This window comes from Falco punctatus (assembly GCF_963210335.1).
Source record: "Falco punctatus genome assembly, chromosome: Z".
In the NCBI taxonomy this organism is placed as follows: Eukaryota; Metazoa; Chordata; class Aves; order Falconiformes; family Falconidae; genus Falco; species Falco punctatus.
The window spans coordinates 14423576-14435783 of NC_137586.1; the positions used below are offsets into that span (position 1 = coordinate 14423576).

The 12208-nt window shown below is 36.1% G+C and overlaps 1 protein-coding gene across 1 annotated transcript in view; it reads left to right on the plus strand.

Annotated features, from left to right (window-relative positions):
* The window catches only part of WDR70 (WD repeat domain 70), a 136957-nt gene that overhangs the window by 70170 nt on the left and 54579 nt on the right, over window positions 1-12208 (plus strand). Inside the window, exon 10 of the mRNA XM_080372145.1 lies at window positions 8263-8437. Coding sequence (XP_080228271.1) covers window positions 8263-8437 — 175 coding nt within the window. The remainder of the gene's footprint in view (window positions 1-8262; window positions 8438-12208) is intronic.

The following is a 12208-nucleotide window of genomic DNA, read 5'->3' on the forward strand; positions in this document are numbered from 1 at the left end:
CCCCCCCCCCGCCCCCCCCCCCCCCGCCCCCTTCCCTCCACCTCTCTTACTCTTTCTGGTTGTATGGACTCACTTTTTTTAGATTTATTCTGTTTTTCTGTGTTCTGAGCAGCACTGAATGTAACATGTATGTGGAATCTTACTCCTCCTTCCTTAGAAGTATGCACTTTTACTAGCATAATAATTGTGTGCCTGCATACCCTTCATTACTGCTTTCTGTCCAGCAGTTAGCTTTTTCGGTCTTCCGTAATTAATATGTTTTTCACTTCCACATTCCTTCTTGTATGTTCATTCCAATAATACTACCTTTCATATCTCTTCTTCTGAGGTTGTAAGATTCCTCCCACAAAGCCGTCTGCTTTACTTATGTTCAGACGATTTAGTTTTGATGTGAGGAAAATTCTGAGCATTAGTAACTACACTGGAACTTTCCAATAACTGTTAATGGAAAAGACATATACCAATGTTGTTGGTTTGGGGTTTTGTAGCAAAATTTTCTGTCATTTACTTTACTCTTGTTGTTCTACCTTTCTGTATATGACTTATATTTTCATATGTTATACTGTCTTCCACAATAATGATTACATTCCAAGTAGATTGCTGGTATCCTCATTCATTAGTAAACATGATCTATTATATGTAGTGTGTTTTTTAGCTGGTTTCAATTATGTAAGAACACTTGATTTACAGATAATTATTTCAAAACCTATACATTTAGCAAAAAAAATTATATATAAAAACCCAAATGTATTCTTTAGATATGATAAGATCAAGTGTAGTTTTAAGTTCGAGGGTCTTTTTGAAAATCTGAAGAAGGCATACATAAAAATCTTACTAAAAAGACAAAAATGTCCTGTAAAACTTTTAGGTCTCAGGTGAAACGCTGGTTTGAATTAAAGCATTCAGAATCTTTGAAGTTAAAGACTGGAGATAGTAAGGTATTTATCTGAATCTTGCATTGGGCAGTATAGTTCGGTGGGAATTCACAAGAGGAAAAAAAATCTAGAGCAGAATCTTGGAATTTCTTTTAAGATCCATTTTGAAATCTTCCCATTTGTGTGTCTGGATGCTCTTTCTTGTGCTTTGAGTTAACAGCTGTTGTTGATAGTTGATAAATGTCAACTTTTACAATCTAGGATTATTTTTTTTCCTGTGTTCTATTTTGTCATTTATCCTCTGCCAGTGTGATGTGCAAAATATGTCTGCTATAATCTTTGACTTTGAGAATGATGGGATTTTCAAGTTTGTCATTTTGATCAGCTGATTTGGAAGTACTTTGGGGGAATTTTTCAGATTTTGAAAGAATTAACAATGCACTGAAAAAAACTTTGTGCAAAATTCCACAGGATATTTTTTTCCCATCACTTTGTACAGGCCCTTAGAACGGAATAGCTGAAATAGATTGTCTAAGTCATGTGCAAGATCATGTACGAGATCTGCTTATTTAAAAAAATTATTGAAGAAACATAGCCTTTTCACATTAGCTTGCTTTTTATATTAGTTGTGTTTCCATCTCTGCTTATATTCTCCATGAGTACTCTTGCTGTAATGCAGAAACTGAAGCAAGGAAAAGATGCATAGATGATCCCCTTGTTCATCACTGCACGGTCAAGGGCCTAACTAATTGTACATATTGAAGAGATTATTTTTTACTATTGATAACGTTGAGGAAGGAAGGGTCTGGATGGCTGGATGTCTTAAGCAAGTATTTCTAAATCTGGGTTCTGCTTGGATGGTATGTGTCAGTACTGAATTGGTAAGGTTTGTAGTATGTTGATTAGCAGCTTATTTCTAGAAAGTTTGTTGCTACTTTCAAGTTCTTAATCCTTTTGAAGAGTGCCTTTGTGTATGGTTAGCCTGATCAGTAGTTTAGTCTGGGTAAACAAAAATTACTCAATCTGGAAAGCCTTGTAAGCTTTGCATTTCAGTACAAATAGACTTCTTATGCCATGAATAAGAAGTTTTGTTGTCAAGTATGCTAATGTAATGTAAAGACAAGTCTTTACAACTGTCATTTTAACCTGAAAGGCGTTATATAGATGTATTGGTGGGTGACTTTTTATGTCTGAATGCATCTGTTTGGCCAGTTCCTCAGCCAGAAGTGATTGTATGTCATAACTTGCTGGCATTTGCTGCTGCTGCTGTGTTTCTGTCATGAACATGCTACAAAGCTTACTTGAAAGCAGTCATGCCAAATCTGGCATGACATTATCGCTGTTATATTTTGTTCCTTGCTTTTATTCTTCTTACTCAGTCAATCTCTTTCCATCTGTATCTTTTCCCTGACCTCCATTAAGAGTTCTGGTTCCTTAACCCAGTTAATACTCCTTCTTAGTTCTTTTCTGTCTCCTTTTCTAATTTAGTTTTTCTCCATGTTGTGGATATTGGCCAGCAGCAGGATTTTTACTTAGTAATTCAGAAAGTGTCCATGCTCTGTCAGACATGCTTATGTGTCATTTCAGTTTTGAGTTGGTTGCTCTTTTAATACATTTGGACTGGATAACAGGTGTAGTTCCGTGCCCGAATCTATTCCTTGCTCCCTTCCCCCCAGTAATTATAATTCAGCTGTAATTACCCAAATGGTGGTAATTTCTTCTATTGAAAAATGGCTATCAATTTCATTTGGAAATATGGAAAAATACTGTTGCAGAGTTGCTTCAACCCATTTGCTTCATACCACATAAAAATGAATTTTGATGTTTTTGTTTCTTACTCTGGTAAAATGTTTTATCTGTTAAAGTTTCTGTTAGTTTTTTACATTTAGGGATTATTTAAGTAACAAAGAAGCTGAAGAATTGTGAATTACTAACTTGTATCTATTTTTTTGGCATTCCTTCCATAGTTATAATTTTACTTATGTTGGATGTGTCTTTTTATGTATTCTGGTTTAAATTATTTTAACGCTGTTCAGATGCTGGGAGTAGGTAGCTTATTTAGAAGTTTTTCTGCCAAACAAATATGGAAAGTTGCTCTGCATTTCTCCATCTGTTTGTGTGTACAAATTTTTTCAGTATCTGGCAGGTGATTCAACCTTCATTTGGACCCATGTGCTCAACAGAAGAAGCCTATAACTTCTGCTGGAAGGGGGCAAAGAGAATATAGTAATGAAAGTTTTGTTGCTGACATAGTCTTGTACCCCCATATGCACGGAGTGCATCTTAAGAGAACTTTTCGGCTGTTTCTTATGAATCCTCTTTACATATTCTGCTTTAGATAATTTTTGTCCATATTATACAAGCATCTTAATTTCATTCCTGTGTAGGTATGGTTGTTTAATCTCATAAAAAAGGATGAAAAAAATCTTACTTTAAGTTTGGTTGATTTTTTTATAAAGAGGCTTAATTTAACGCTTTTAAAAATGTGTTTTCTATTGCTGATAAGATGACTTGGAATTCTGTGCTCTGACAATAAATTCCATTGCAGCAGTATTTTTACAATTTTAAAGTATGTTACAGCTTTCCAAGGTAGCCTTTTTGGGCAACTTTATATTAGAAAGGTAGGCATTATATAATGTATTACAAAGATAAGCTTTATAGTAGAATTACCAGATGTACAATATTAAGCCTGGTCTGTACTTTTGGCATTAATTTATGCTGTTGCTTTTTTGTGTTTTAAGTGTGATAAGAATAGACTCAATTATTAAGAGTAGACTTAATGTATTTATTCTATATTGAATGCCAGTAACATTCAGTATTGTGCAAGAGAGTTTTACAGCCAAGTAGAAACAGGAGATGGGACAGGCAGAGGAGCTTAGTGGAATCTGACAGGTCAGGTTTTTAATGTTTGGATTTTTTCACTCCTTGAATTTCAGCAGGTTGTATTAGAATAGTATCAGAATGGACAGTGGCTTGCTGAATCAAGACTTTGAGAAATTTTCTATGCTTGCAGACTGGGAAAAGCAGCTACATAAATACCTCTAATAATTTGTGTAATACAGCAGCATTATCAATAGTAAATTTTATTTAAAATTTTGACTTAGCAATAACATCATAAGGACATTGGAAAAAAGGGGAGAAAAAAAGAAAAAACGTTTGTGGAGGAAAAAACCCAAAAACGCCCCCCAACCCCCAATCGCAGTAATTAAATTAGTTGTTTGTTATGCGTCATTTAACTTCAGTGGTCAGGAAAATATCCACATTACCTTTCCAAAAGAACATTCCCATCCTTTTCTAAGTTGCTTTGAATTGCTCTTGGCAAATATAAGTACTTTACAAAATCTGTTTTGCAGATGTGCAATTCACCATTTAAGAAGTTTAAATTTAAACCTTTGTATGTGGAGCCTTTTTTGTGGAAGTTTTCTTTGAAAATAAATTTATGAAAGAGAAGTTAAAAATATTTATGTGGCTCTGTGTATCATTCAGTACATTAAAATCTGATGTGATGAAAGAATGACATTGTATGTTGTAGGGACAGTTTAAAAAAAACCCCTATGTGTTGTTCTTACTAAACAAACTTTAATTAAGCATAGTTTCTTTTCAAGTGGAGAAGTGCTGCATTCAGGAAATGTTTTCCTTTTGTTTTCAGTGGAGTTCAAAAATATCTTGGTTATACCTATCAACAGATAATTACTAGTATTATATTTCTGCTAAATGCTGCAGCATAATGTGTAAAACAGTGTTATTCATTCACCCCACAATTAGTTAGGCCTACGGAGATACTCTTAGTCAGAGGCTTTTTTGACAAAAATGAATCTCCTGGAATTGATCTGATTGATCCAGGGGTTAATTTTTTTATTTGTTTCAACACGAACAACACTAGATTGGACCCAGAGTAGGTTAGGAATTGAAAATGGGACTTGTGTAATGCAGTTTCAATAATTTTTTGTAATGTCTGAGGAGGAGGAAGAATCATTAAATGGTACAAAATTCTCTGTAGAAAACCGGAAGCATAATTCCAAATTATGCTCTCAGAGTTCATTGTGATATTGTACATTGAGTGTCAGTAGCAGAAGCGGAGAGAAAATACAAAAGCAGCCTTAGTTAGCATTTGTTTGCCATATTGCCAGTTTAAAGATATATTCCCTGTTGGTAGAATGTTTGGGGTTTGTGCTTGTTTACCCCTTTCCTTCTGACTAGAATGTGAGGAGTTAAAAAAAAATACTTATATATATATATATATATATATATATATATATATAAAAGTTTTAGGTGTTGTGAGGGAAAGTGCCTGGAAAAAGGCCTCAATTAAGTTTTGAGTGTAAACAGCAAAGACAATGGGTGGAGGGGGGGTCTGTGTGTGGGAAGCATCGAAGTGCCTGCTGGAAGAAAAGACAAGATGTTTGTGTGGTTATTGATGGAGCATGGAGTGCAGAAGGGGAGTGTCAGAACAAATTAGTCTGTGTCATACTCGGTGTGATGAAGGCCCTTAGGACAGGGTAGTGAAAGTATCTGTCTGAGGTCCTTCAGTGATTCCTGTGTTTCTAGTCCATCACTGGTCTGAAGGAAGGTACAGAACACACATAGTTTCTAGATGACTCCTAGTGTTTTGCTTGGTGGTGATTCAGTCAGAAACCATGGGCCGACTGATTCATGTGGTAAACTGAAATTTTGTCCATGGTATTATGAGATGTGTTTGCAATATGGTGTCCATTTTTTAATGAAAAATTGAAATGTCCCCATAAAGAATAGAAACATTTAAAAGATCTGAGGTGAAAGAAGAGATTCAAGACCTCAGTCATAGCTTAAGACTTAAGGGCTGTCTGGGGATGATTAATCAGATGGTAAGTAATATATAGACGATTTCTTATAAAATATTTAGTAGAAAAGTTTTTCAGTTAGATCCAATAGAGCAAGACAACAGTAAACATACATTTAGTTTAGGACATTAAGAAAACATTGAGGGGATGTTAAGCACACAGTATAGGCTATGTGGGCATTTTTATCAGGGCTTGTAATTCATGTGAGGGAGTGTGGCCAACTGCAGCAGAAGCAGCAGCTCAAGAAACGTGGATTTTTCACCTGGCCCGCTGAAACTATAGTTGATTTAGGGCTTTTTATTTAAAAAAATGTTACTTCCTTCTCTGCAGTTGAAAGGTAAAATGAATAAGAAGGTTTGAACATGCTCTATAGTGTTGTGAAGTAATAGAGGTTTTGACAGGACATTGAGCCCTAAGAAGAGGTGACTGAAGACTTCAAAAAACTTTTTTATGTGCCAGCAGAAATGAAGAATTAGGGTGATGAAGGATTCTCAGAGATTGTTTTTGGAATTGCAGCTGAGGTGCTTGAGGCATCTTAGATAAAAAGGCAAATAGGGGGGACACAGGCTTTAAACTTCCATGCACTTAGCCATGTTACTAAGTACACCGTCTGAGAAGTGTGTATGCCAAGGCAGTCACGGGAAACTTGCGCTGTAGGAGAGGAAGCAGGAGATGGCTGTCGCAAAAGGAGGAAGAGAAGCTGGAGGCACAGTTGATTCAAATAAGAATCTGGAAGGATTTAATATTATGGGGGGAAAGGACTGAAAAAAACCCTCAAAATTTGACTAAATATCAGAATGGGAGCAAGTGTCAATATGTCTGTTGAAAGGTAGGAGACTGAGATGGTTATAGACAACGTATGGACAAGAAAAGGGGAATCTCTGAGTCACACAATGGTTAAGGATGGAAGTAACCTCTGAAGATCCTCTAATCCAACCATCCTGTTCAAAGAAGGATCGCCTAGGCACCTAGCACATGGCCATTTCCAGACAGGTTTTGAGTAACTGAGAAGGGCAACTCCATAACCTCAACTGGGCAACCTGTTCCATAAAGCAGCATGGTTTTATTTACGTGACCGTAGAAAATGCATCATAATCTAATGTTTCATTTAAAATGAGAAAAGAACCAAAACCCAAACCAGCCATCAGAACACCTGAATGTTTTATGCTAGAGCTTGAAATAGAGCAGTGAAGTGATGTGATGCCTTACAGATCAGAGATTTGAAGATTTTTAAAAATGAGACTGATTTTTTTTTTACTTTATTTTGGCCAGCTGGTGATTCATTCAGTTACTGATTTTGCATTACTATCATTAAATGTCTGATTAAATATAACTCCTATGAGCTATTTCCAGCTCATTTTCTTGTGTGTTTTATCTTAGAATTATATATGTGTGTCAGCTCTGTAGCCTGTCTGGTCTTGTAGCTCTGATGGAAGTTCCTAATGTTGTGCTCTGGTGTCTTGTCTTGTTCTGGAAAAATGGCAGCCGTTGTAAAAGAGGTATTTGCTTTGCTAGAGGCTAGTGAATTACATGCTGTTGGATCATAGGCAATGTTTGTATAGTCTAAACAAATGAGGTTGTCTTGAGAACTTAGCGTTTTTTTTCTTTCCAAATTAATGATCATCCTTCCTTTGCCAAATCCTGAAACTCTTTTCTGCATTAGATGCCAAAAGAGTTTTGAATTTTATCTGGAAAGTACTCAACATATTAAATGGACAGAAAACATTTGTATCTAAGACAGTTTAAAGAGTCCACCTGTATCTCAGTGTTTTAGTTCTCTCTCATTTGGATGTTTTTGTGTCTCTAAGAAACATTGAAGATCCAGGCAGATATTTTTTTTCCATTAAAAAGAAAAAAGGAGGAATTTATTTTGCTAATAATGTGGGAAAAAGTCAACTTGAAAAAACAGTATTACATAAGTGAGCTTTTGTGAAGGAACACTTTTACAACAGAACTCCTAAGACCTTCAGTATTACTGAAAGAGAGGTACAATAATGCAATTAATTCTTCAGACTTTATTTTAAAAAGGCACTTCAAAGAATAATTAGCTAGTCTGCAATACTGCCAGTTAAGAGCAGGTTTGTCTGTTGTGATGTCAGAACAATTAAGACAGTCTGCTGTGTTAATGAATTTTTATAAATGTTCATGCCTGTTTCCTGAAGTATTCATTCTTGTAAAGGATGGAATACTTTCATCTTCCTGATTTCCAGTGACAGTGGAGACTATGGAGTACCTGCATATTAACCTTCGGTTGTTTGTCTAGTTGTAAATAATTTTAGATATTTACACAAGAGCTTGGGAAGAACAGATTTTATTATTTTTTTAATTTATTTTTTTTAACCTTCACACATCTACTAGTGAATATGATGAGTCTTACTTGGAAAGTTACCATGTTAGTTTCATGACTGCCATTTGATACCTTAAAGGCTATTTTGCCGTTACAACTTCATTTGAACAATATTATGTGCCATTTGTGCTGAAAAAGGTGTTTGAATGTGTCATAAGAAAAATTGTTTTACATGTATTAACTTTATCTAAAACAACTCTTTATTTAAACTTTTTTCCAGAACTGTGAGGACATGGGATGTTAACAATGAAAAAAAGCACAAGAACGTATTTAAACCACGATCAGTTCAAGGTAAACGGGTGATCCCTACAACTTGCACATACAGCAGAGATGGTAAACTTATTGCAGCTGGCTGTCAAGATGGCTCCATCCAGATCTGGGATAGGAATATGAGTGTAAGTCAAGTATCTGATAACAATATATGCTTCTAATAGATCAAGCGCTGAATGCTGAAGCTGATAAAATCAGTTCGTTACTTCTATACTTACATTTTACACACCCCCCCACACCCCCTCCCCGCAAACTAAATAACTCATAGGCAAAATTTAATATTTTTTCTGCCTCTCTACAACTGATCATTCAGCGTGCTGCTAATTCAGTTCAAAACACTGAGGAAATTCTTAGATGTTGTTGTTTGTTTTTTTTTTTAAAAAAAGTTGGCCACATACCTGTATTTAGAATATTGTTCATTTAGGATGTGATGCTTGTGAAAAAAATTGTAATTGCTGGTTGTTTCTTATGTAATTAAAAAAATGTATGCTTCCATATTTCATTTGACATATTGAATACATTAAGCAGTAAGTCATGAAACTTCATACTGAAATCAGTTATTCATCCAGATAATAAGCAGAGGAGAGCATCCAAGTGGGTGAGGATAAGTGTAATGCTACACATTAAATGCCAAATGATGTTACATTGTCCAATGTGAAAACTAATACTGAGGCAGATTTGAAAAAATTACCTAAATGCAGTGTGGTCAGAAAGAGTCAGAATGGGAACTATTTCAAATTTTTTGAAATTATGGAATATGCTCTTAATTTCTTCTGTTCATGTTGAACCTAAAAGTGAATTTCAACTAGTTATGATCCTGACAAAGAATATGTGCAATTCTTGCTACTACTTTATAATTTGAAGTTTACAGCAATCAGGGCTCCCTATTGCTTAGTGTAGTATATTTTACGAAAGAGTCCAATGCCAAGAGTTTGCAATGTTGAGTGCAAATTCACCAGGCAAAGCTTTACTGCTTTTAAAATTAATCATCCTAATAATCATACGTATTTTCTTTATGCCCATCTTACACAAAGAATTGATGTCCAATCCTTTTCACTTCAGTGCTTCAACGGGATAAGTACTTATGGCGTGCATAGGAGAAGATGAGGTTAGGGTCAATTCTTTTGGAAACTAAAGTGAGATTACAGAGGAAATGGGAGGGGTGTGGGGCAGGGCGGAAGGGTCCGTTGAGTCAAGCTGACATCATAAATCTTTGAAAGCTGTACAATTCCAATAGGCTAGCTTTGGGGAAATAATACTGAACTAATACAAGTTACGTTAGTCTGTTCAACCTCATCAAAACATTTGATTTTAAAAAGGAAAACAGGCAATTTAGGGAACTTTTCATGAAGATTGAATAAAATTTTATTGCTGGAGGCAAGAGGAAATCTATAGATATAAAAGGAGAAGAAAGCCTGTTGATCATATTGAAAGTACAGCCTGTATTTTGGGATTGTCATCTATTTTTATTTCTGTTTTTATTTCCACTATAAACTCAGTAAAACTTCCTAATGGCATGAAGCATGAGAATTCATCCGAAGTGTAAACTTCTTCTAACAGAATAATAAATTTTTCAGAGGCTGGCTTTCATCACCTGTGTATGTTGTTTATTTTAACATATACAGTATTGAAATATTAAGCTTTCTGGTGTAGTTTCAACAATAGTACTCTTGGTAGTCTGCTTTTTCATGTGCTTTTCCTTTTGAAGTTTTGTATGTCTGTAAGATGACATATTGCAATGCTGATTGAATGCAGTTTAAGGCGATTATGAGTAATTTAAAGATATGTCCTGTGCATCTTACGCAGTTTCCAACTCATGACCCCTGTATAACAACACAAGACTAAAGTGATTTCCTGGTGGAAATGAAGTTGGTAGTGTCCTTGAATTTGCAATTTTAAAGCCTGAAGAATTTTTGTCTTTGCTTTTGTTGGTGTCATTAAGAAACACACATGATTTTTGTGTAAAGGAGCAGTGCAAATTGTTTTTAGTGGCATTTTTATTTAAAACTGCTGCTACCCTTAGGCAATCTCTGTGTATAGTTAAAACCATGCATTTCAAAAGGTATCTTGATGAAATAATTTAAAAAAGAAAAAGCCTTCATCTTGCATTTGGAGGTTGAGGAGGGATAAGAACAAAAAATTAAAAAAGGAACATGTGTTCAAAGTAGGATTTAGAAAGGGGAGGGTGGGGTTGACACATGCATGGGAATCATGAAGGCATATACTGGCCTGACAGGATGCAGAGATGCTTGCCAAGGTGAACAAAAAAATGCTAAGTCATGGCACAGCAATGCAGTTCTGGGGATATGATCTGTAGGTGACACAGGAAGATGGGTAAAGCTGTGGAAAATCAAGATGTGAGGGTAAAGCTGCCTAAAGAAATATACAGTAGATATATTAACTTCCGATTTGTGAACAAGAAATTTTTTAATTCCCATCCAGCAAGTATTATCTGACTTCGTTGAAACAAGCATAGTTCTATATACACAGGTTTTGCTGTACTACAGTACACCTCTGTTTCAAGTCAAAATTAAGAGAGCATTTGTGGTTAACTGTAGAAGGCCGTATTGCATCTGTAACAAAAATCACTACTGCTAGAAAGCAGAAAATGTTGCTATAATTTCTTATGCTTGATCAGTTAGGAATGATTCTGGCATCATTATTTTAGACAATGGATTTGGCACATACGCAGCAGGAAGGAGGACTGATTCAGGAAGGTGTTTGAAGTTAACTGTAACTTAGTTGACTGCCAGAGCTGATCCAATAAGGGCCTGTTTTGACTGTGTGAATTCGTATTTGCATTTAAGCAATAATATAAATGACATTTCAACCCTGTTGAATGCCTATACTGCTGTTCCTGCATGTGATGGTAACGGCACAAAGCCAGTGGCTCACACTACGTACTATCTGTAGTCCCTGTTATCTGGGTGTCTGTGAAGGCTTTTAGACACATTTATGTTTGACAGTAAAAACTCCTGTCAAACCCGTCCCACTTCACAGAGGGGGAAGTTTCTCTTTGCTTCAGTGGTAATGTAAAGCCCCTGCTATCCTGCAGGAGAAGGGTTATGAGCACAGCAGTACCAAGTGCAGAAGTGGGTACCGCGATAGGAAAGAGGGTCTGGTAATGCCCTTTCCTAGAGCAAAAGGGGCACTTGCCAGACAGAGGCAGGCACACTGCTGCCATGCAGGTAGGAAGCCACTCTTTGGGGGTTCAGTAAGACTGTACCACTTTACAAGGTGGCAGAAGCTCCCTGACGAAGCTCCCATGTCACTATAGCCACAGTTTCTTACTGCTGATTATAGTTTTATTATTCTCTGCTCCATATGACTTGCTAACTTTACACCTGGCATAAGTGTGATTCTTACAGGGTCTGTCAAAGGACAAACAAGTTGAAAATCAACTTGTGTGGTGATGTCCTGATCGCCACTGTGGTGTCACTTGTTTGCTGCCTGTTAGTGTAGGACTTGGTCCACAATGGTGTGACTTAATAATTCTTTGAGAATTTTTTTTTATTCAAAGGGAAACAAGATATTTTCTATCCCATGTTTTGTCACTGCTGCTGAAGTCAAGGTAGTAGTTTGTTGTAAGTTAGTGTTGAGTTAGTTGTTTTCTCCAAGCCACTTAGAGCCACCTCAGTACCTGCTTTTTTTTTCAGTTTCTGTTGTGCCTAGGGAGTGATTCTGGTGTGTGATCAGTTCCCTTCTTTAGTTCTGACTAGTAATGCACACCATGAGTGTTTCATTCAGTTTTCTGCCTCCACTGTTTTTTTGGTGCAGTTCCAGATCTCCCAGCTGTATGTAGTGAAAGGAAAAACACTTCTGTAACTTTTGGATTAAGACTTTCTTTTGTCTTCGTGACGCTGAGACTCTAATGTGCTAATGCTGAAATTAGCCAA